The sequence below is a fragment of the Callithrix jacchus genome, chromosome 4 (genome assembly GCF_049354715.1).
Source record: "Callithrix jacchus isolate 240 chromosome 4, calJac240_pri, whole genome shotgun sequence".
NCBI lineage: Eukaryota > Metazoa > Chordata > Mammalia > Primates > Cebidae > Callithrix > Callithrix jacchus.
In genome coordinates, this window is record NC_133505.1 from 158,922,701 (window position 1) to 158,948,442 (window position 25,742).

General features: G+C 42.5%; 1 protein-coding gene across 3 annotated transcripts in view; it reads left to right on the forward strand.

The window, feature by feature from the left end:
* Positions 1-24,836, forward strand: part of ESR1 (estrogen receptor 1) — a 408,861-nt gene extending 384,025 nt beyond the window's left edge. For 2 of the 3 annotated variants that reach the window (XM_054254535.2, XM_078370326.1), the window contains exons 8-9: positions 16,063-16,246; positions 20,310-24,836. In XM_054254535.2, the coding sequence (XP_054110510.1) occupies positions 16,063-16,246; positions 20,310-20,544 (419 nt within the window). In that variant the 3' untranslated portion in view covers positions 20,545-24,836. Of the gene's footprint in view, positions 1-16,062; positions 16,362-20,309 lie in introns of those variants that run through there. The other variant, XM_078370327.1, reaches the window with a different exon arrangement.
* The last annotated feature ends 906 nt before the right edge of the window (positions 24,837-25,742 follow it).

Here is a 25,742-nt window from a genome sequence, read left to right on the forward strand (position 1 = left end):
TAACAATGCCTACATCATAGGGTTATTGTTAATACAAGTTAGCTCTTAGAACAATACCTACTTTAACAATTTGTGTTAGGTACTGTTTTCTTTTCCATCCATACTGTGTGTATATATATATATATATATATATATATATATTCATATTTGTGTTTACATATTCCAATTCGGATTATATAATGTACTTTCTTTTAAAATAAGATTTTAAATAACTGTATAATCAGTCATGAAAATACAACATGATTTATTCAACAAATCTGATACTGTTAAACACATAAGTGATTTCTCTTTCAGTATTATAAATAACACTTGTTTTGCATTCTTTTCATACATCTTTTGCTCACTTTTCATTGTTACTTTGTATGTTGCTAGAAATTGACTTGCTGGTTAAAAGGGTACAAACGTTTTTAAGGCTCTTAATACATATTGCCTGCTCTTGATACACATTCCAAACTGCCCCAGAAAACTATCAGTTTACACTTTTGCCAAGAGTGTTTGAGAGCATTCACATGGATGTAACCTTACCATGCAAGGTGACCCATGAGCCAGAGGAGAGTTACAGAGGGCAGACGGCTCCCCCGCCACCCCACCATCAGCCACTGCCCTCTGCTCTAAGAGAGCCACAATCAGGAATTTCTGTGTAGATTCTATTATAAACATCTCCTTTTGAAACAAATTATCTTCATTTTAGTATCTATATAGGTGCTTGTTATGTTCGTTTTAAGTTTTGTGACTTGCACAGACAAAATGCTGATGAACTGCTTATTCCAGGCAGTCTGAGTTCTCAAAGCATTGGCATTTTATGTCTTACCCTCTGTCTTGGGCCCTTTGCCACTGATTTTTTAAAAAAGCGGTATTTGCAAAAAGAAAGATAAGAGTTTATTTGCTGTGAGTATCTCTCTCTCTCTCTCTCTTTTCTTTTTTTGAGATGGAATTTCGTTCTTGTTGCCCAGGCTGGAGTACAATGGTGTGGTCTCAGCTCACCGCAACCTCCACCTCCCGGGTTCAAGTGATTCTCCCGCCTCAGCCTCCCAAGTATCTGGGATTACAGGCATGCACCCTCACAACCAGCTAATTTGTATTTTTAGTAGAGTTGGGGTTTCTCCCTGTTGGTCAGGCTGGTCTCAAACTCCTGGCCTCAGGTGATCTGCCTGCCTCAGCCTCACAAAGTGCTGGGATTATAGGCATGAGCCACCATACCCGGCTGAGTGTATCTCTTTTTAAAAACTTTTCTAAGGGAAGACAACCTCTTCCAAAGACTTCGTTTACTTTGTGTGATTGACACGTCCTTTCCTAGTATGTAATGAGCTTGAAGGAAGCCGCCGAACCTGGAACTATGCTATCTCTCTACCTGTGCCTTTCTCTGGTGATCAAGGAGCTGCGGGTTCAGACAGTGCCCTGTCTAACCCCACTAAGGCCCAATGGACCAAATGCCGTCTACACTCCAGATTCTCTGCAACAGAAAGCAGATGCTTGGGCTTCATGGTCCAGGTTAGAACAGCTAGTCAGCTCCGAGGACAGCTATGCATGAATGTCAAGAGGGGACTGGCAGGGGACATTTATTTATTCTTTAAAATCGTAGCTTGAGCTAGTGATGACATGTCAGAGGTATTTCCAACTAAGAAAATATTCACAGAAGCTTTAGTTACAAATTTGTTAGCTCCACTTCCTGCTAAAATAACAAGCCTTGAAGAGTTCTAGAAATGTGAGCAGCCTTAAGAATGATAGAATATTATGAAAATAGTAATATGTAATATCCCATACAGCAAGCTCCTTTTCTTTTTGGAGTATTCATTCATCAGCCATATTTCCCTCTCAACAGTCAAGGTATTGATGAAGCTCATGAAATGATAGGAATGAAAGGGACTTTGATTTTGTATTTTTAATAGCATTTTCCTCCACCAAATTACGCAAGAAATGCATGACCAAGGCAGAGAACTTGGAAAATACGGAAAAGCCACCAAGCAAAATAACCTCCTGAGAAATCATAATTTCACCCCACAAAAGTAATCATTGTGAACATTTTGGTGAAAATCCTTACTTAAAGAGACTCTTAGAAGATGCCAATTCACTGCCACTCCTTCCTTTCTCCACACCATCCTGTACTCTGTTTTGAAATGCAGAATTGTTTCTAAATCATTCCAGGAAAATTATTAGTTTTCTCAAATATCTCTGGAGGCGAATCCTTTGGCATTCATTTCTAGTTTCTCACAAACCTTGAAGTTAGGAAATTCTTTGTGTAGCTTTTGAGCACTGGGCCAGAAGTGAGGGCTGTTTGGGTTCTAGTTCCAGCTATGACACTTATTTACCAACTGGCCGACCTCAGGCAAGTCCAGGCTAGTGGCCCTGCCTGAAGGCCCCGCCCACAGATGTCATCTGCAGCCCCACTTCCTTCACTTCCTTTAGCCTCAGTTTCCTATAATTTCCCAGTAATTGTACCGGATCAGTGTTTTTCATTTTTTTACATTCAAATTTATTTATTTTATTTTTAAAGACTTTATTTTTTAGAACAGATCTAGATTTTCAGCAAAACTGAGTGGCAAGTACAGAAAGTTCCTGCATGTTCCCTGCCCTTGCACATACACAATGTCCCTCAATGTCAGCATCCCCACCTAGAGAGATACATTGGTTACAGCTGATAAACCTACATTGACACATTATTATCACCCAAAGTGCATAGTTTACACTGGTGTTGGGCATTGTATGGCTTTTGACAAATGTATGCACCATTTTAATATCATACACAATAATTTCATTGCCCTAAAAATCCTCCATGCTCCTCCTATTCATTCCTCCCTCCACCCACTCCTGGTAACTACTGATCTCTTGACTGTCTCCATAGTTTTGCCTTCTCCAGAATGTCATATACTTGGAATCGTAAGGTTTGCAGCCTTTTCAGATTGACTTCTTTCACTCAGTGATATGCATTTAAGTTACCTTCCCTGTCTTTCTATGGCTTGAGAACTCATTTCTTCACTGAATACTACTCCATTGTCTGGATTATACACACTTTTAGTAGGTTAATATATTCACCTACTAAAGGATATGTTGGTTGCATCCAAGTTTTGGCAATTATGAATAAAGCTGCTATAAACACCCATGTGCAGGTAATTGTGTAGATACACATTTTCAATGCTTTTCAGTAAACAATCAGGAGCATTAATTGCTGGATTGTATAGTAAGAGTATGTTTAGTTTTGTAGGAAACTGCCAAACCATCTTCCAAAGTGGCTGTACCATTTTACATTTCCATCAACAAATAAGTAAGAGTTCCTGTTGCTCCACATCCTCATCAGCGTTTGTTGGTGTCAATGTTCTGGGTTTCAACCATTTTAACGGGTGTATTGTGGTATCTCATTTTGTTTTGATTTGCATTTCTCTGATAATGTACCATAGAGCATCTTTTCATATGCTGATTTGCCATCTTCATATTTTCTGTGGTGAGGTATCTGTTAAAGTGTTTGGTCCATTTTTAAAATCAGGTTGTGTTCTTATTGTTGAGTTTTTAAAGCTCTTTGTATATTTTGGATAACAGTCATTTATCAGGTATGTCTTTTGCAAATATTTTTTCTCAGTCTCTGAATTGTTTTCTCATTCTCTGGAGATCAGTGGCTTTTACACTTTATTCTGCTGAACCAAGTATTTTGGAAGAAGCCATGGGGTCACCAGAGGATAGGTACACAGGGTAGTGAGAGAGAGTTGGAGTGAATGAGCTCTGGTGCCCCCACTCCACAACATTTCTCTTGCTTTAATCAGAGAAGTCTGACCTCATCCAGATTGCATATGAGGGCTTTACATGAGTTCACCTTTTTGTTTGTTTTAAAATGGGTTTTAACTCTCAAAATGGTTTAAAGACCACTGAACTAACTGATAATCTTAATTCTGGAATTCTGTGCCTCAATTTTTGCAATGTAATATAAACTTATTCTCATTAAGAATGAATGAGATAAACCTGTTATAAACAAGCAAGCGTGTGACACTTTTCAACACAGTTTTCATCCACATAGTGCTCACTTAGAATGATAGAAACAATAAGCCTAATGAACATGTACCATACACATGCCCACTCAACTCTCAAAATTAGGAACTTTAAACACTAGCTTCTTTTTCAAAATAATCAGAGAGAACTCTAAGCCATTTCAATTCTAGCCTAGGAAAAAGGGGGAAATTATATTTGAAGGTTTCGGGCTCATGAGATTAATTTACAAATCAGAGCCAAGATTACATTACTGTCATTTATTAGTGGCTGGTGCAAAGCATTGCAGACTGCTAAGCAGGCTGTTCGTTTCAGGGTGATATGGATGTGGGCACATCGGCCAATTATATATACTCAGATTGTATGTCATTTTGTTTCTGGATTTGAGTCTAAGAGTCAGATAGGTATTTAATGATGTATTGTAAACACTTCTGTTCACATTAACACTGTTCACTGATTTGGAAAGGATGAAGGGGGTGTCATTTTCATGATTTTATTTGTATATTACCTATTCCACAGAGACTTTGAAATGCCTTACCCCTATGTGGTGCAAAGGAGTAAACCAACATTTGACAAAATCATAAACTGAGGACAATATGAAGAAAATAATAAATCCAGGAGTCAGATTAGCACACTGATATGGTTTGGCTCTGTGTCCCCACCCGACTCTCATCTTGAATTGTACTCCCATAATTCCCACATGTTGTGGGAGGGTCCCAGTGGGAGATAACTTGAATCATGGGGGTGGTTTTGTCCATACTGCTCACATTATAGTGAGTAAGTCTCACGAGATCAGATGGTTTTATCAGGGTTTCTGCTTTTGCATCTTCTTCATTTTTTCTTTTGCCACCAGCATGTAAGAAGTGCCTTTCTCCTCCTCCCATGATTCTGAGCCCTCCCCAGCCATGTGGAACTGTAAATCCAATTAAACCTCTTTTTCTTCCCAGTCTCGGATATGTCTTTATCAGCAGCATGAAAATGAACTGATATAGTAAATTGGTACCAAGAGTGGGGTGTTGCTGAAAAGATACCTGAAAATGTGGAAGCAACTTTGGAACTGGGTATTAGGCAGAGGTTGGAGCAGTTTTGAGGGCTAAGAAGAAGACAGGAAAATGAGGGAAAGTTTTCAACCTCCTAGAAACTTGTTAAATGGCCTAGAAACTTGTTAAGTGGTCTCAGATGGGGATGAGGAACTTGTTGGAAAGTGGAGCAAAGATGACTCTTGCTATGTTTTAGCAAAGAGACTGGTGACATTTGCCCCTGCCCTAGAGATTTGTGGTACTTTGAACTTGAGTGAGAGGATTTTGGATATCTGGCAAAAGAAATTTCTAAGCAGCAAAACATTCAAAAGGTGACTTGGGTGTTAAGAGCTTTCCATTTTAAGAAGGAAACAGCATAAAAGTTCAGAAAATTTGCAGCCTGATGATGCAGTAGAAAAGAAAACCCCATTTTTTTGAGGAGAATTCAAGCTGGCTGTGGAAATATGTGTATATAACAAGAAGCTGAATGTTAATCCCCAAGACAATGGGGAAAATGTCTCCAGGGCATGTCATAGGTTTTAATGGCAGCTCCTCCCATCACAGACCCAGAAGCTTAGGAGGAAAAAAAATGGTTTCATGGACCAGTCCCAAGGTCCCCATGCTGTGTGAAGACTACTAACTTGGTGCCCTGTGTCTCAGCCACTTGAGCCATTGCTAAAACGGGCCAAGGTACAGCTCAGCCCATGGTTTCAGATGGTGCAAGCCCCAAACTTTGGCAGCTTTCATGTGGTGTTGAGCCTGTGGATACACAGAAGAACCTCCACCTAGTTTTCAGGAGATGTATGCCTAGATGCCCAGGCAAAAGTTTGCTGCAGGGGTGGGGCCCTCATGGAGAACCTCTGCTAGGGCAATGAGAAAGGGGAATGTGGGGTTGAAGCCCCCACACAGAGTCTCTACTGGGGCACTGCCTAGTGGAGCTATGAGAGGAGGGCCACTGTCCTCCAGACTCCAGAATGGTAGATCCACTGACAGCTTGCACCAAGTGCATGGAAAAGTCACAGACACTCAATGTTAACCTGTGAAAGCAGTCAGGGTGAAGGTGGGGGTGGCTATACCCTGTAAAGCCACAGGGGCAGAGCTGCCCAAGGCTATGGGAACTTACCTCTTGCATCAGCATGTCCTGGATGTGAGACACGGAGTCAAAGGAGATCATTCTGAAGCTTTAGAATTTGCCCTGCTGAATTTTAGACTTGCATGGGCCCTGTAACTTCTTTGTTTTGGCCAATTTCTCCCATTTGGAATGGCTGTATTTATCCAATGCCTGTACCCCCATTGTATCTAGGAAGTGACTAGCTTGGTTTTGATTTTACAGGCTCATAGGCAGAAGGGGCTTGTCTTGTCTCAGTTGAGACTTTGTGAACTTTTTGGTTAATGCTGAAATGAGTTAGGACTTTGGGGGACTGTTGGGAAGGCACAGTTGCTTTTGAACTGTGAGGACATGCAATTCGGAGGGGCCAGGGGTGGAATGATAAGGTTTGGCTCTGCATCCCCACCCAAATCTCATCTTGAATTATACTCCCATAATTCCCAAGTGTTGTGGGAGGAACCTAGTGGGAAATAATTTGAATCATGAGGGCAGTTTCCCCTATACTGTTCTTGTGGTAGTGAATAAATCTCATGAGATCTGATGGTTTTATCGGGGTTTCCACTTTAGCACTCCTCATTTTCTCTTGCCATTGCCATGTAAGAAGTGCCTTTAACCTCCTGCCATGGCAGGAGGCCATTTTGAGGCCTCCCCAGTCATGTGGAACTGTAAGTCCAATTAAACCTCCTTTTCTTTCCAGTCTCAGGTATGTCTTTATCAGCAGTGTGGAAACAAACTAACACACACATGGAAGTCTATCTCCAGAGTTCCCAGGATGGATCACAAGTTCGGCTCTAAATTTTCTTTGCCTGGCCAAAACAAAAATAAGATTTTATTATAAGGTTCACAGGCTTTTAATTAAAAAAAGACCAGCTATTCAACATAAAAACTCTTTTTCAGACAAAGTTCTACAAAGTCTATTTCTCACAACTAGGATTTTGGCAAGGATTGTGCAACTGAGAATTCAAAGTCATTTATTCCATGGTAAGAAACCAGAGTACAGATCTTTTGGGTGCCAGTTAGGGATGATCCATGTGTTTTGATTATCACTGGGTGGTGGTTAGGACTCAAGGTCTCCTGTGAAAACCATTAACTTCACACCATGGCTGACAGGATGGATTCAAGCCTTTACTGCTGCATGGATGAGGGCTATGCTGGGGCATTGGCAGGCAGAATTCATAACATGGGGCAGGAAGCATTGAAATTCTATTCCGTCTCTTGGTGTATCAGGCCAGGAGTCAAATCTCCTATCTTCTCTTCTGGATCACTTTCCTCCCAAAGTGTCTGCCATAGATGTCTAGGTATAGCTGGGTATGGTGGTGTGTGCCTATAGACCCAGCTACTTGGGAGGATTGCTTGAGTGAAGGAGTTTGAGGCTGCAGTGAGCCTTGATCACACCACTGCACTCCAGCCTGGGTGACAGAGCAAGACCCTGTCTCTCAAAAAAAGAAAATAAAAGGGTATCTAGGTGTGTTCTGGTTGCTGCTGCTGATTGCTGCTGTGCAATTAATTACTCCTAAACTTAACAGCTAGAAAAAAAGTTATGATCAATAATTTACTGATCATAAATTTGGATAAGACACAGAGGGAAGGGCTTGTCTCATCTTCACAATGTCTGAAGCAATGTGTCACTTTCAGCCCATTCTATCGATTACAAGAGAGTCATGAGTCCACTCAGTTTCAAGGGAGAACGCTCAGATCCTCCCATATCTCCATAGGAAGAGTGCCAACATCACCTTGTTGAAAAGTTTGTGGATAGGAGATATTGGTGTGGTCAATCTTGGAAAATACAACCTTCCCCAGTGCATAAGAGTGCCTTCCTGGTCTGCATTGTGGCTTAATTATTGTTGAAATATCAGACAAGAAAGTGTGGAATCTAGAGAAACAAATGTATCCAGGATGTTTTGATCTACCTTTTCTGGGAAAAAAGGAAACTCTCAAAGCCTCTGAGACCAGGTCAGGCCACTGGGACTCTAAGTTCCACGTGGACCCTTGTGCAAACTCCTCTGCAATAGATGGACTGTGCATTTTCCAAGTGTGACTTTAGAGCATCTTCTTTCTGACCTTGGAAAAATAGTAATTGACTGTGGCATAGGAAATCCGGAACCCTGACTATTTTAAAATATATTACATATATAAGTAATGAAAAGAAGGCTCCTAAGGAAAATACAGATCTGTAATGGCTTTGTCCTAAAAGGTATAAGGCTAGGATAATATTTATTACAAAATTTAAAAAGTGAGACTTTATATTTAAAAGTGAGGCATTAAATGCTTTTTAAAAAGTGCATATTTAATATTTTTTCTCAAGTCAACTGAATCAGTTCATCGGTTTCACCATGAATGTGTTGATGCACCAAGTATTTACTTTCTAGAACATCTAGTAGATTTCACTAAAAAATTTACCAAGTTAAAAAATGTCACTGAATCAGAGGCCTATGGTTGGTTATGTAGTCACCTGTGTCAAGTGGGTATATAGCCATACCAAATGAACAGGACTGCCATATTCCCTTGCTGGGTTCCAGCAGAAACACTCATCTTCACTGTCATCTCTCTTTTAGATCTCTTAGACAGGACATCAATGAGTATATGGTCTTATACACAGTAGTCTAACAATACAGATTTGCTCAAGGGTTGGGTTATGAGCAGGCTCTTCACCTTTCAGGTAAACAATTACATATCAATAGAAGGATGGAAGTTTCCTATCTATGAACAAATATTTCCCACAGTAATAATCTCTTTGTTCAATTCACATAATGAGAAGTTAGTTCCTCTATGCCATAGAGCAATCTGTTTGAGGTCTTTAGTAATGATGAGGGCTTTAAATCATATCTAATTAAATATTCAAGTGTCTTAGGCTTGCCCCTTGAGTCTTTGAACAAATTTGTTGCTATGAAGTATGTTAGTATTCAGAATGAAGGGCTAGCATGATGGGGGATGACTAGGTAGTTCTAGAATTTAGATCAGGGTTTCCATAACAAAGTGTGGACACTATTGGCATTAGGGAAGAGTAAAGATTTCTAAGTAAACTTTGCAACCTAAAGCCTTAAGAACGTAGGAAATGGCAACAAAGGGAGGTATACAAAACATTCCTCTGGCTTTATACCTGTTTATACAAATGTATTCACTTTCCTATCAGTAAGGCATAAAATACTTCTCATCTTGCATTAGAGTAGGACGCCTACTATAACAAACAGGCTACAAAATATATAATAGCTCAAACACCTACAAGTTTATTTCTTGTTTGCTTAGCAATGCTGGGTCCATGAACAGGTTAATTTCATAACCCTCTCTCATGTGGTCACTCAGGGACTAAGGCAGGTGAGAGCTCTGCCATCAGGAATGGGTGGCTTCCAAGGTCATCCTAAGAGTTACCTCCATTCTAACCAGTCCAGCCAGAAAGGCAGAATGGGCACGGAGGAGCAAGCATATCCACGGATAAGTCATCCTCTTAAAGTCATTGTGGCATCATGATAGGGCTCTTTTCACAGAACAAAGATACATTCCATGTTTTCAAGATTTTTCATTTTAGTAGCTACAATACAAAGAAGCTAAGACAGGCACGTGGTTCGCCATCCTGGCTGTGAAAGGAGAGTTTTTTTTAAGCACAGGTATCAGGGCTCACCCTCAGCTTCCAATCATCAGGTTTGGATGGAACCTGGCAGCTAGATCTTGTAAAACTCCACAGGAGATTCTGGAGACAGCCAAGTTTGAGAATCACAAACCTTAAAAGAAAAATCTCCTTGAATTGCCAGTAACAAACTACTAGTCTAATAAAACATACATATTCCTTTGTCTACTCTTAAATGAAACAAAGAGGTAATAATTTTCCTGTACATATAATTTAAACAATAATGTAATTTGATAACCATCATATAAAGGAGAAGTAATATTAAAGTATACTAAAATAAAATGACATGTATTTCAATGCAGATGCCCAAGCTTGACTAAAGTTGAAAACATTAAAGTAATGAAATGCTTATATGTATTTACAATGAATGTTTGGATATGAAAAGATGATCAGAAGGCTTTTTGTCCAAGAAGTACAGGCATATGAAAAAGCAGAGCAAGAGATAGACACCAGATTGAGAAAACTAACCAACCTATTTGTGTATTATAAAAGGAGAGAAAAATAAAATCGATTAGGAAAAATATGCTGCTGTGGTCTGAATGTTTGTCATTTCCAAGACTCATGCTGAAATTTAATTTCCAATGTGGCAGTATTGAGAAGTGGGACCTTTAAAAGGTGGTTGGTTCGCGGAGGTTCTGCGCTCATGAGTGGTTAAATCCATTCACGGAATGATGGGTTGATGGATTAACGGAGTATCCCAGGAGCGGGACTGGTAGCTTTATAAGAGAAGGAGGAGAGACCTGTGCTAGCACACTCAACGTCCTTGCCATGCGATGCCACCTCGGGACTCTGCAGAGTGCCCACCGGAGAGAAGGCTCTCACAGATGTGGCCCCTTGACCTTTGACTTCTCAGCCTCCTTCACTGTAAGGAATGAATTCCTTTCTTTGTAAATTACCCAGTTTCAGGTATTCTGTTATAAGTAACCAAAAATGAGCTAAAACATATGCCAAGAAAATTCAAAGACTGCGAAAGTAAAAGAAAAATAGAAAATGAACACGTAATTTTGCAAATGAGTTGGGCTTTATTATAAGTGTATTGTCAAAGTGATTCCCTTTGTTATGAGATGAAAAAGTGCCAAAGTAGATAGAAACATTTTTCTTATCTTAATATCCCACTACATTTCAACACAAATATTCAGTCTCTAGAACTTAACAAGGCCTTGGAGAGTATATCCTTTGGATAAGCAGTGGAGAAGACAAGACAGATTGGAAAAAGAAACAGTAAAACATATCAGAGGCTATCAAGAAGTGTGTAGGAAAACCCTGGAGACAATGTCAATGTAAAACAGAAAGACAGAAACCTCAAAATAATTTTAATATGTGCATTTCACAAAAATGGATTTCTTATCATGTTACAAATTTATTTTAAAACATTCAGGAGGCAACAACTATTTCATTGATGTGTACTATTTTATAATTGTTGGCTCTATTTTTATCTTGTAGAGTCCTACATCTCCTCTCTACATATTGACATCCTATCATGTTGTTTTTGTAGTACCTGTACAACTGCACTGAAATCATTTCAATTAAATGCGTGGTTGAAAAGCTGACATAATACATTCAATTACCAACTTGCGTAAAGTGAATAAGCTATTTAATAATTTGGAAAAAACATATTCCATTTAAACTTCCTTCTCTATAACCAGTTCAATATTCTGAACCTTTTGGGTACAGCCATTTGAAAGCTTTTCAAAACTTTTCACTATTTTTTTTTTTTTTTTTTGAGATAGAGTCTCTCTCTGTCGCCCAGGCTGGAGTGCAGTGGTGTGATCTCAGCTCACTGTAACCTCCCCGTCCTGGGTTCAAGTGATTCTCCTGCCTCAGCCTCCCAAGTAGCTGGGATTACAGGCACCTGACACCACACCTGGATAATTTTTGTATTTTTAGTGGAGACGGAGTTTCACCATGTTGACCAGGCTGGTCTTGAACTCCTCACCTCAAGTGATCCACCCACCTCCGGCCTCCCAAAGTGCTGGGATTGCAGGCATGAGCCACTGCACCCACCCACTATAGATTTTTATCTGTAGTAGATTTAGTTCAGTACGGCATTTGAGAGGCATAGGAACTGGAACAAATCCTTCACTGTTTGGGACTGCCTTGCATATTGTAGAACATCCAGTAGAGCCCTTCCCACAAAGTGACAGCAGCAGCCTCAGGCTGTCCAAACACCTTGTTCGGGATGGTGCCACTCCCCGGAAGAACCACAATCATAGGAGAAGCATACAACAAATATGGTGTTCATCGGATTGGCAGCTTCAGTGGCACTTTTGAGCAAACGTGCTATTTGGTTGTAGAATGAGTCCCCAGCGGAGCACCCGAAAGGCGAAAGGCTGACGTGTGACTCATTCCTAAGACCTGTGTGAATGCTGAAGGCCCCTCCTTCTCCAGCCGAGTGGCAGCTTTCCAGTACAGACTACTTAAACTGTGACTTGAGGAATTTTCTTCACTTTTTCCTTTGAGTCATTCCTTTTTTGATCAAGCCGTGATAGACTGAAGGACTCTCTCAGGGTCTGCTGTCACATCCTTCCTTCAGGAACAGAAAGAAAATCTGGCTTGGCTTGAAGAGTTTGTCCTCAAGCATCTAATAAGCCATAGGCATCAGCACCTCTCACTTTTCCAGGACACTTAGATGTAGCCCCCATGGAGGCTTATGGCAAGGGGACCCCTGATTTTTTTACTAGGGCTTCCTTCCGGGCACAGCCACATGGGCACAGGCACTGCAGTGTACAGCACACCTCCTCCAGATTCTGGAAGACTCTGTTATCTAGAAAAGCACTGAGGAATGGAGAAGTGCATTCCTCTGGGGTGGAGTTGGAAAGAGGAAAAGGAAGAGAGAATCCTAGCAAAATGAGAGAAGGCAAAGAACAGCAGACTTGAGAGCGAAGGGGAAGGAGAGAGCAAGAGACTGGGTTGAGATGTCTTGTACATGGGGGTGTCCACGTGGCTTCGCTCTCCTTTCTTTTGTACCACTTGATTTCTCCAGACTCTTCCTAAATACCTTCTTATTGGCGGAAAGATTCAGAATGCCTGGAAGCTCAGACTTGCTGACAGCATTTCAAAACTCGAATAATGACATATAGATTTTTTTTTTGTTTCCATCTTGGGGATGTGGAGCAGCCTCCAGAGTTGCAAAAGCCTGCCTTGCTGCAAGAATATTTTCAAAGACCCTCACGGTCTGCTCACTTGCTCTGTGCTGCTGGGCACAGTGGTGTGGCTGTCCAGGGTGGCAGAGACCACCTGGGATGTGGAAGTTACCAGCACCCTGTTTTGCTCTTGCTCTTTAGCAGCGGTTGCCAAAGCACATGAAGCATCCTGGGAATCTGGATTTCTATTGTTTTTCTCAAATGGGCCCTGAAGGGCAACAGGCAGCAAACATGGACTGCATTTTGCCAGAAAAGTCCAGAATGAAGATGGCTGCTGTTGTCAACTATTGGCATTTCAAAGGGACCCTATTTTTATTTCTCAGTATATTTGCACAGCTAGGAAGCATCTGCTGACAAGGATGAGATGATAAGCTGTATTGATGCCAAAACAGGACTAGAAAAACAGGCTTGTTCTGCAAATGGCCTGCACCCTGAGAGTCCGTGTAAGAACACTCTCTCTGTAGGCAATATCTGCTCTTAAAACATTAACACTTGAAAGGAAGTAAGGCCTGGAACCTTTAGCATAGTCATGCACATACTAGGTTCTCAGTAAGCGCATGCTGGAGGAAGGAATCCACACGCACCTTAAGGCAGATGGAACATTGGCAGCCCAAGAAAAAATGTCACTCCCCAGGGGCCAAGTGCTATGTCTTTGACCTCCACTGGCAAAGTCATGGAGAAATGCTGACTCTTGGGGTCGCTGAGGTCCCAGCACGGTGTGCCTTCGCACTGTGCAAACAATAAGAAGAGAAGTGATACACACGTGTCACCTTCCCAGGCAAGGACATCCAAGCCGTTTGAGTCTCTGTTATGTGGTTTCCTTGAAGAAGAAAGGGATAATTGGTGAATGAGGCCGGCATCCTAGGTGGGAATAAAAAAGGAAATTGGTAGAAAGTACATCAGCCAAGTTGGACGAAGTCAGCTCTGTGGCTTGGGCAGATTCCTAGGATATCCAGCCGAGGCAGGGGCCCTAGGGGATGTGAGGCTGCACTGTGTTTGATGACACAGAGGACTGTGAGAGGCAGAGATGAGGGGAGGTCAGCTGAGGCCCTCCCAGCCCTAACCCCCAGTGCAGTGCACACTCTCTACTGTCTGCCACCTCCAGGCCAACACCTCGGCCACAGGACGTTTGCCCGTTTTTCTGATAGACACATTCTTTCTCTACCAACAGCCCACATGGAATATAAGTGAAGTAATTCAGCAATTTCCTTCTTAGCCTGCTTTCTCTCTGCTGCTTACTCATTCTGTGCTGTTTGCTTTAGATCAGAGTGCCCCAGGGTACCAAAAGCTACACCGAAAGTTGAATCCTATTCAACTACATGGAAGCCAAGATCCCGACCATTCTGGTTTTGTTGTTATTGTTATGTTTGTTTTAAAGCTTAGCCATCTTCCATTCTGGGCAATTACAACTCTGTTTCCTATGAGTTCCTCTGTGTAGGTGTTTCTCCCATTCCCAACCTACGAACTGCTAAGTGAGCAGTAACTTGTCACCATGTTATCCACATAAAGTCAGGGATTGATAAACTTGGGAGCATTTAGCTCTTGAAGGTGCTGATGAGGAAGGGGAGAGGGCAGGAGGAGAAACAGATCTGTGAGATGATAAACTTGGGAGCATTTAGCTCTTGAAGGTGCTGATGAGGAAGGGGAGAGGGCAGGAGAAGAAACAGTTTTGTGAGATGGTCAGTGGGCTGAATAGTGGTATGACCAAAAAAGTGTTGCTATAAATACACATAATCTGGAAAAAAAAAATACTGTCATTGCTCCCTGCAAGGGGTGTGTTTAGGCAGGATGGAGCTTATTTCTGGAATGTTAGAAAATGCATCCTTGTAGTCCCCAAAAAGCCTGTTTCATTCTGTCCATCTCTTGTTCTCAGTACTTCTCACCTCACTGTCACTCACTTTCTTCCTACCCTTGGATTGAGGTCACAACTGCTTGTAATAGAATTTTTTCAGCTACAGGTGACAGAAATCCAACTCACATTATGTTAAGCAAAAAGGGGATTCACTGATACATGTGTTAGGAAGGATATATGAAAGGTCAAAGGTCAAATGAAAAAAATGTAGGAACTAAGACCTTGTGACTACTACCTACTACCTGGATCTCTCCTCTCTCTCTCTCTCTCTCTCTCTCTCTCTCTCTCTCCCCTCCCAGTCTATCTCCCCCCTCTACCCCCCCCACCCCACACACACATTATCACCTCTGCTTGTTGTCAGTAGGTTCCTTTCTGCAGATAGGAGTTCCATGTGCTGGGAAGAGGGCCATTCAGAGCCCTGTAGTCTCAGCCTCCCAGTTTAGCAATGCTAGGGGAAAGAACTTCTGTCTCACAACCTCATATACAATCTCAGAAATAGGCTCTTATTTTCTGGCTTGAGGCTACTACTTGCTAGAAGCACCGGGCAGTGTGATGGTCTCACCTTCTGTCCTGGGTCTACCTGTGGCCCAGAGAGCAGGATGTATTTCAGAAAACAGGCAAGAGAGGAAAAATTTATGTGGTCGTAAAAAAGTGATTTTCAAGGTGGCCTATACCCATCCATGTCATACACTTTTCTGTTGAGCCTGAAAAGTGCTTAGACTTCACATTTGATCTAAAACAGAAATCCTACTTGGAAAAATCACTTTCCAATCACTTAGCCAATCGCTCATCATTCTCTGACTCTCACCACGAGTTTCACACATCTCCAGAGAGAGCGTCTCCTTTATCATTACCAGATATGGAGTCAGCAGATTGTGTTCCATCTAAGCTCTGCCTACCTACTATCCGAGTTCCCCAGCAGGTTAGTGACTTTCTCTGCCCTTTAGTTCCTTGATGTGAATAGGAACAACAGTGGCTGCTCACAGGGTTGTCAATTACATGGTCAATTACATTACATGAACAATTCATGTTGGTGTCAGTCCTGTCTGAGAAAGGGTGGCCCACGTGGCCATGACAGTCCCAAGGCTAACAGCCCCTTTGTGGGTCATGGCTCACACAAAGGAGCCCCCCCGCTTGGTTTTCTGGTGCTCTGAAACTTGCATATGCATTGGGAATTTTACATTGTAACTCAATTTCAAATGGGTCCAGAACATCCCCATTGCTAGATTTCTGTGCTAGGGAAGGGCACTGGCTCATTATTACATCCCATGAACACTCTGGGTCTCCTAGACCTCATCCTCTTTGAGCTTCTCTCTCTCACTCTCTCTCTGCGCATTCAGGAGTGTACACATTTCTGTCCAGCACCCTGAAGTCTCTGGAAGAGAAGGACCATATCCACCGAGTCCTGGACAAGATCACAGACACTCTGATCCACCTGATGGCCAAGGCAGGCCTGACCCTGCAGCAGCAGCACCGGCGGCTGGCCCAGCTCCTCCTCATCCTCTCCCACATCAGGCACATGAGGTGAGGCATCTGCAGGCTTCCTACAAAAGAGACAAAGAAAACCTGCTCCCAAACCTATGTGACAGCTGGCCGGGAAGGACTGGTGCCTGCATATGGAGAACATACTTGTGACAGTGCCTGGTACAGAATAAGCATAAATGCTATGGGAGGACAGAAGAGAGAGATTTTAAATCTGCATGGGTCATGGGGCAGGTGTCAGAGAAGGCATAGAGGAAATGACACTTATGCTTGGTTTAAAGAATGTGCTTTCTGGCAGGGGCCTAGGGATTGGATGCGGTATGCAAACAGGAGGAGGGAGCCAATCAGGAGAACTCTGTGAGCGTACACGTTCCCTGAAGACACTGGGCACATCTGTTATGGTCCCTGTTTACACTCAGATATCCTAAATGAGAGACCCTGGGGCCCGATGCCTCACAGAGAGTCAGTGTTATCTCCTTCATACTTGTCGAACCCCGTCTGATCATCCCCATTGTCATTACCCTAGTCTGAGCCACCATCATTTTCTGTTGGAATTCTCTGACAGCCACCAAATATGTATCCCCGCCTTTAATCTAGATCCTTTCTAGATCATACTCCATGATGTGTCTAGAGTAATCCTTCTAGAACCAAATCCGATATCATCCTCATGCTTAAAACCCTTCAGTGGCTTCTCATTACCTTTAGGTTAAAGTATAAACCCTATCACTGTGTTTGTATCACTCTTTATGACTCAGCCCTCACTTAGCTTATGAGGACTTCCTCGTGTCTGAGCTCTAGCCATAATAGCTGACTGCTGGGTGAGTCATCTGGGGGGTTCTTCAGGCTTCAGATTGTTGGGCAGCCCTCTTGTCCTCAGCTGGGCTCACTCACACATCTGGGAGGCAGCTGTTTGAGGCCAGGATGACTCTGCTCCATGTCTCTCATCTCCTATCCTCCTTGTACCCATATGTTTGCTGGCACCAGAAAGTGATCCTGTTTGGGCAAATGAATTTTACTCTTTAACTCATATCCACTGACATTTCATTGGCCAAGCAAGCATGTGGGGACCCCAAAGTCAAAGCTGGACATGTTGCTGGGGAAGTGAATATTTCTGAGCAATAATCTAACCTATCACAGCTCAGATTTCACTCCTTGCCGGAAGCATCTCCTAACCCTTAAGTAGTAGTTAGAACTTACACCCTGTTCTTCTCTTTGGTTTCTACCCATTTTACTATTTTTCTGCCCATTTAGACTGAGGACTCTGTAAGCCAGCATTGCAATCTGGCTTGCTTACTCTGTGTACCCAATATCACCTAGCACAGTGCAGAGCACATAGGAAATACTCAATAAACATTTTCTGTAACAGCTAAGGAAGGATATCAGCAGAGAAAATAGCGTCTATGCCAAAAGGTGACAGTGGACTCATTTCCATTCCATTGTTCTGCAATGTGGCTAGCCAAAAGCTTACTGGATACCATTCTCATAAGTAGACCTCACCTTCAGGGAAGAGTGGGAGATTGGTGGGTTCTTTATTGCAGACGCCAGCAGGGCCACAACAACGATTGGAAGTGATGACACTGGAAGGACAGGTACCAAAGGGTGATGAAGCCACAATGATGATGTCAAGTGATATCACTAGAAGGATATGTACGCATGGGTGATGAAGCCTACATGACCTTGGGCTTACACCAGGACCTGAGGAATGAAAGAGATTCCTTCTGTTAGTGGCTATGAGAGAAGGCCTCTGATGTCTGAAAAAGGTTGGATTTGATTATTTTTAAGGGACTTTCAAATCTTGAGATCATGATTCAGATGGCAAGAACTTTGCTGCATTAAAGTCCTGGGCACTACCCTTGCCAGAGACAAGCTTAAAAATTTATTAGCTCCTAGGAAAATAGATGTGTCTTGTTTTCTTAGTATCCCTCAAAGTGCCATAGATGGACTTATATATGTATATGCTCGCAACATTACTACTGAGTGAATGAACAAACAAATGAGGGAATGAACGAATGAACAAATGATTCAGGCAGGCGCTTCCCTGCCTTGTGAATTTGGCTTCTACTTGGTAAGAAAGTGATTGCAATCTCTGTTCTCAGGGTTCCCCAAGGATCCCTGTGTAACAGACGAAGAAATCACAGCTCTCAGGTAGAGTAGGTGACTGCATTCAGAGTATACACTTCCAGTCTTTCCTTTTCCTTTTGATGAATATTATAGAAAGGGAAGCCATGAATGGAATAGATGCCAAAATCCCTGGCTAAGAGAATAACCTTACCCTGGAAGAAAACATATTAGCTTTGACTCCGGGCTAGGAATTTCAGTGATATTGTAGATTCAATGCATTGCGGTTGAATGTTTTTATTTGTTGATAGGAATTGCTGAATTTTCAAATCCATTAACTGCTTGTCAGCATTAGCAAGACTAGTTAGTTAATACAAGTAAATCTGCACTAAATATACAATCCTGGGTGATTTTACTGGCCACATCTGGCAGAGGGCAGCAGCAGGGAGAAAGCTCTGTAGAGTTTCTGCCGGAATTGTGTGAAAAGCTGGAGAGAGGTTGCTATTCTACTGAAAGCTTTGAACCCCCCCTTCTCTGTCTTTCTGTCTCTCTCTCTCTCTCACACACACACACACACACACCCCCCCCAATATTTTGGTTCCTCACTACAGCCAATCTAAATCGTAGAAGTCTATTTTGTTAAATAATCTTGGCCCCAGACATATGTTGCTACGCAGAGAATTTAATACCAGATTTTATACAACTGTAAATGTGAATCATCAGGTTGCGGGAGGAAGACAGTGGCAGATCCAGGGGGAGTTTAACTTTTACAGCATTTTAAATGAAAAAAAAGCAATGCTTAAACAAGTAATTCAGATCATATTGTAGGCTCTGATAGCTCTGATGTTGTGTTTTCATGGCAGGTCTCCAACTTGAGCTGAATTGTCCCCTACAAAAAACACAAATTTTTCTAAGACATTCTCTTGAAATTTCAAGCTAGATAATAGTTGTTCTCCCCACAACTCCCACCACCAATAGTGTGGTAGGGACAGCAGAATTGTGGCTAGCGGAGGAGAGCAGAGGAGAGTAGGGAAAGGAGAAGGCCATTCGCCTACATTTCCTTGTGCCTATTTCCCCCCTTTTTTCCTGAACATTAACTGAGTTCTGGGCACTGTTTTAGGCTAAGCAGAGGGCAGGATAAAGCCTGCTTCTCCAGGAATTCTCACGGAGTGTGTGAGTGTGTGCATGTGTGTGTTAGAGGTGGGGAGAATAGACACAAATAAATAAAAAGGAGAATTTCACGTAGCGATAAGTGTGATGAGGAAAACAGAACAGTGTGAAAGAGGAAGGCTGAGACTGCAGAGGTGTGAGGCCGCTGCGACTGGGTAGCGGTGGGCCTTTCTGAGGAGGCGGCAGTTGAAGACCGGAGGTAGATGCATCCCAGGAAGTAGAAATAGCAAGTGCAGATCCCCTAAGTCTTGGGGGAGGTTAGCTTTTTAAGGGCAGCACAAAAATCAGTGTGGCTAAGGAGAGTGGGTTAGAGGAGACAGGCAGGAAGAGCTTGGAGAAGTGGATGGAAGCTGGACCACTTGGGCCTGGTAGAGCATGGAAAGATATTTAGATTGTATTCTGAGTTAAATGGGAAGCGACTCAAGAGATTTAACAAGGGAGTCTTGATCTTGAACTCTTTACACATTTAAAATACTCACTCCTGCTTGGCTGGAAACACCATGTTCTCTTTTTAGATGCACTGGCGGTCCTATCTAAAGGCATTTGGATCCTGTTAGAGGGGAATAGGATCTCATTTGAGGCTGCGGAAGGCCATAGAAGTCACCTGCATAGAAAATATCCTGAAAGTGGCTGCAGGGAGAGTGTGAGGGTGGGACTGCCCTCGTAGGAGGTGGGACATTAAAAATACACAGCGATGAGTTCCAGATCAGGGCCTCGGCTTTCCCAGCTGCCATCCTAAAATGGGTCTTTAAACAGGAGGAAACATTGGCTACCAAGTGTCGTGCGAGTTCCTCTTCCTTCCCCTTCTAGGGATCTCAGCCCTCCTGGGGCTCGGGTTGGCTCTAAAGCGGTCCTCTCTGTGTCTTCCCACCCACAGTAACAAAGGCATGGAGCATCTGTACAGCATGAAGTGCAAGAACGTGGTGCCCCTGTACGACCTGCTGCTGGAGATGCTGGACGCCCACCGCCTACACGCGCCCACTAACCGTGCAGGGGCGCCCATGGAGGAGACGGACCAAAGTCACTTGGCCACCGCCGGCTCTACTTCATCGCATTCCTTGCAAAAGTATTATATCACAGGGGAGGCAGAGAGTTTCCCCACCACAATCTGAGCGCTCCCCAGCTCCCCGCAGGGTTCAGAGAACCCCTGCAGCATTTTACCCTCATCATGCACCACTTTAGCCAAATTCTGTCTCCTGCATACACTCCAGCATGCATCCACCACCAACGGCTTTCTAGATGAGTGGCCATTCATTTGCTTGCTCCGTTCTTAGTGGCACATCTTTTGTCTTCTGTTGGGAACAGCCAAAGGGATTCCAGGGCTAAATCTCTGTAATAGCTCTCTTTCCCCCTTTGCTATGTTACTAAGCGTGAAGATTCCTGTAGCTCTTCACAGCTGAACTCAGTCTGTGGGTTGGGGCTCAGATGACTGTGCATTTAAGCTACTTGTAGAGACCCAGGCCTGGAGAGCAGTCATTTTGCCTCTGATAAGCACTTTTTAAATGGCTGTAAGAATAAGCCACAGCAAAGAATTTAAAGTGGCTCCTTTAATTGGCGACTTGGAGAAAGCTAGGTCAAGGGTTTATTTTAGCATCCTCTTATTCCTATGGCAATGCATCATTTTATGAAAGTGGTACACCTTAAAGCTTTTATGTAACCGTAGCAGAGTATCTGGTGATTTTCAATTCATTTCCCCTATAGGAATAAAAGAGGCACACAGGGAAGGCAGATACCCTAGTAGACAAGACTATTTTTAACTTGATGCACTGCAGCTTCAGATGTGCTGAAAGCTCTGCCACTGGCTTTCCAGTCCTGGGTTCCAGTTAACTCGTGCCTCCCATGGACCTATGGAAAGCAGCAAGTTGATCTTAGTTAAGTCTCCCCTCATGAGGGATGAGTTCTTGATTTTTTTGTTTTTACTTTTGTGTTATAAAAGGAAGCCCTCCTCCCCAAAACTTGTAGTAAAGTCAGCTTCAGGACCTGTTCTGGTGGGCGCTGTACTTGGATCTTCCTGGCATGTGTGTGCCTTACACAGGGTGGACTTTTCACTGTGGTGATGCATGATGAGGGTAAAGGGTAGTTTAAAGGAGCAGGGGCCCCACTGATGCATTTAGCCCTGGAGCATGGAGCCAAACAGTACATGTGCAGGATCACTGTGGCTACTAGAGAACAAGAGGGAAAGCAGGGCAGAAACTGGATACAGTTCTGAGGCACAGCCAGACTTGCTCAGGGTGGCCCTGCCGCAGGCTGCAGCTACCTAGTAACATTCCTTGCAGACCCTGCATTGCCTTTTGGGGCTGCCCTGGGATCTCCGGGGTAGTCCAGCTCTTCTTCATTTCCCAGCGTGGCCCTGATTGGAAGAAGCAGCTGTCACAGCTGCCATAGACAGCTGTGTTCCTACAATTGGCTCAGCACCCATGGGCAGGGGAGGAGGGTGGGGACCGTTGCTGTCACTACTCAGGCTGACTGGGACCTGGTCAGATTACATATGCCCTTGGTTGTTCAGAGCTAATCCAAAATCAGGGTTTGGTTTTGAGAGGAAAATACCCCCTTTCTCCCCTCCCCATTGCCTCCCCACCTGCTAGCTCATTTCCTTCAATTTCCTTTGACCTATAGGCTAAAAAAGAAAGGCTCATTCCAGCCACAGGGCAGCCTTCCCTGGGCCTTTGCTTCTCTAGCACAATTATGGGTTACTTCCTTTTTCTTAACAAAAAAAAGAGTGTTTGATTTTCTCCGGGGTGACCGTATTGTCTATAATTCAAACCCTATGGAGAGGTGATGTATGTGTTAGCCAATGACCCAGGTGAGCTGCTAGGGCTTCTCTTGGTATGTCTTGTTTGGAAAAGTGGATTTTATTAATTTCTGATTGTCCAGTTAAGTGATCACCAAAGGACTGAGAATCTGGGAAGGCAAAAAAAAAAAAAAAAAAAAGTTTTTATGTGCACTTAAATTTGGGGACAATTTTATGTATCTGTGTTAAGAATAAGTTTAAGAACATAATTCTTTTGTTGCTGTTTGTTTAAGAAGCACCTTAGTTTGTTTAAGAAGCACCTTATATAGTATAATATATATTTTTTTGAAATTACATTGCTTGTTTATCAGACAATTGAATGTAGTAATTCTGTTCTGGATTTAATTTGACTGGGTTAACATACAAAAGCCAAGGAAAAATATTTAGTTTTTTTGTATACTTTTCAAGCTACCTTGTCATATATACAGTCACTGATGCCTAAAGCCTGGTGATTATTCATTTAAATGAAGATCACATTTCATATCAACTTTTGTATCCACAGTAGACAAAATAGCACTAATCCAGATGCCTATTGTTGGATATTGAATGACAGACAATCTTAATGTAGCAAAGATTATGCCTGAAAAGGAAAATTATTCAGGGCAGCTAATTTTGCTTTTACCAAAATATCAGTAGTAATATTTTTGGACAGTAGCTAATGGGTCAGTGGGTTCTTTTTAATGTTTATACTTAGATTTTCTTTTAAAAAAATTAAAATAAAACAAAAAAAATTTCTAGGACTAGACGATGTAATACCAGCTAAAGCCAAACAATTACACAGTGGAAGGTTTTACATTATTCATTTAATGTGTTTGTATTCATGTTAAGATACTACTATGTTTGAAATGGGCAAAGAACATCAGATGATTGAAATGTTAGCCCAGGGGTCTCCAGCAACTTTGGAAATCTCTTTGTATTCTTACTTGAAGTGCCACTAATGGACAGCAGACATTTTCCAGCTGATGTTGGTATCGGGTGTAGGAACAGGATAGAAAACTCTTGCCTCTGCATTCCCCCCGCTCTGAGGCAAGTTAAAATTTAAAAGATGTGATTTATCTGGGGGCTCAGGGTATGGTGGGGAAGTGGATTCAGGAATTTGGGGAATGGCAAATATAATAAGAAGAGTACTGAAAGTATTTGGAGGCACATTAATTCTGGCACCTGGGGTGTGTACCAGGGTTCAGTAGTTCACTTCTGCCCTGGACACCACAAATAAACTAGCTCCATTTACAGCCATTTCGAAAATGGCAGCTTCAGTTCTAGAGTAGAAAGAACATCAGCAGTAAAGTCCAAGGAATAGCTAGTGGTCTGTGTTTCTTTCAGCCATTGCCTAGCTTGCCGTAATGATTCTCTAATGCCATCATGCAGCAATTATGAGAGGCTAGGTCATCCAAAGAGAAGACCCTATCAATGCAGGTTGCAAAATCTAACCCCTAAGGAAGTGCAGTCTTTGATTTGACTTCCCTAGTAACCTTGCAGTTATGCTGAACCATGCCATATCCCATGCCTTTTGGGGGCTGAACAAATAAGGGACTTACTGAGAATTTACTTTTGATCACATTAAGGTGTTCTCATCTTGAAATCTCTTATGTTGAGATGATAAGTGATTTAGGCCATTGGCTTAGAGTACTCCCTCCCCTGCATGACACTGATTACAAATCCTTTCCTATTCATACTTTCTAATGATGAGAGGGTCTGTGGGTACTGGGAATGATCACCAACACCATAGTCATGTCTAACATTCACAGGCAGATCTGCTTGGGGAAGCTTGTTGTGATGAAAGGCAAATAGAGTCATACAATAGCTCAAAAGGCAACCAACATTCTCTTTGGTGCAGGTCTTGGGAGGGTGATCTAGATGACTCTGCACCATTCCCAGGTTAATCCCCTGAAAACTTACTCTCAACTGGAGCAAATGAACTGCGGTCCCAAATACCCATCTTTTCAGTAGCGTTATTATGCTCTGTTTCTAACTGCATTTCCTTTCCACTTGAATTAAAGTGTGGCCTGGTTTTTAGTCATTTAAAATTGTTTTCTAAGTAATTGCTGCCTCTATTATGGCACTTCAATTTTGCACTGTCTTTTGAGATTCAAGAAAAATTTCTATTCTTTTTTTTGCATCCAATTGTGCCTGAACTTTAAAAATATGTAAATGCTGCCATGTTCCAAACCCCATCGTCAGTGTGTGTGTTTAGAGCTGTGCAACCTAGAAATAACATATTGTCCCATGAGCAGGTGCCTGAGACACAGACCCCTTTGCATTCACAAAGAGGTCATTGGTTATAGAGACTTGAATTAATAAGTGACATTATGCCGGTTTATGTTCTCTCACAGGTGATAAACAATGCTTTTGTGCACTACATACTCTTCAGTGTAGAGCTCTTGTTTTATGGGAAAAGGCTCAAATGCCAAATTGTGTTTGATGGATCAATATGCCCTTTTGCTGATGCATACTATTACTGACGTGACTCAGTTTTGTCGCAGCTTTGCTTTGTTTAATGAAACACACTTGTAAACCTCTTTTGCACTTTGAAAAAGAATCCAGCGGGATGCTCGAGCACCTGTAAACAATTTTCTCAACCTATTTGATGTTCAAATAAAGAATTAAACTAGAGACAAGTTTGTTTTTTGTAAGCTTCACTTCTTGCTAGCAGTTCACCACTGATCACATAAAATCAAGCTGGTTCAGAGCACACAGTGAGTCTGAATGCCAAGGCCCCTCCTCACCTCACTCCCTCTGCCCAACACCCCCAGGTATATCAGGAAGTGTGTGGACACCGCGGTCAGCCAGATCTGGCTTCAACTCTTGGCTTCGCCACTTACCTTACAAGGTTTATGATAATTGGCAACTGATTTTTCAGAGTTTCGGCTACCTTATCAACAACATGATGATAAATAATAACACCTAATTCACAGGATGGTGATGAGGACTAAGTGAGGTGCTCATTAAACATAGTTGCTGTTTTCTAATGCCTGGCCCCAACTCTGTCCCTTTGAGGGAGAAGAAGGACGCTTGAGAGTGGTTATTTATGAATGAATGAGTGAATGGATGAATGAGTAATCTGAAACTATATAATTAGCTTAAAAACTTCTCCCTCGGGAACACGACACACCGGGGCCTGTTCGGGGATTGGGGAGCTAGGGGAGGGATAGCAGGGGGTGAGGGGTTTGGGGGGGGTAACATTAGAAGAAATACTTAATGTAGATGACTGGGTGAAGGATGCAGCAAACCACCATGGCATGTGTGTAACTATGTGACAAACCTGCATGTTCTGCACAGGTACCCCAGAACTTAAAAGTATAATAATAAAAAATTAAATTAAATTAAATTAAAATGGAAACCTCTTCCTCATTCTGAAGGTAAACCACAAACAATTAGTCCACTCCCACCCAGGTTTCCATTTCAGGGCTCCCTTCCTCTTTTAGAGCTACCTGTGTGCTTCCTTTACCCATTCCCTCTAATTTAATTGATGAATTGGGAGGGGGTGGGAATAGGACTTACTGAGAGGCAGCATAATAG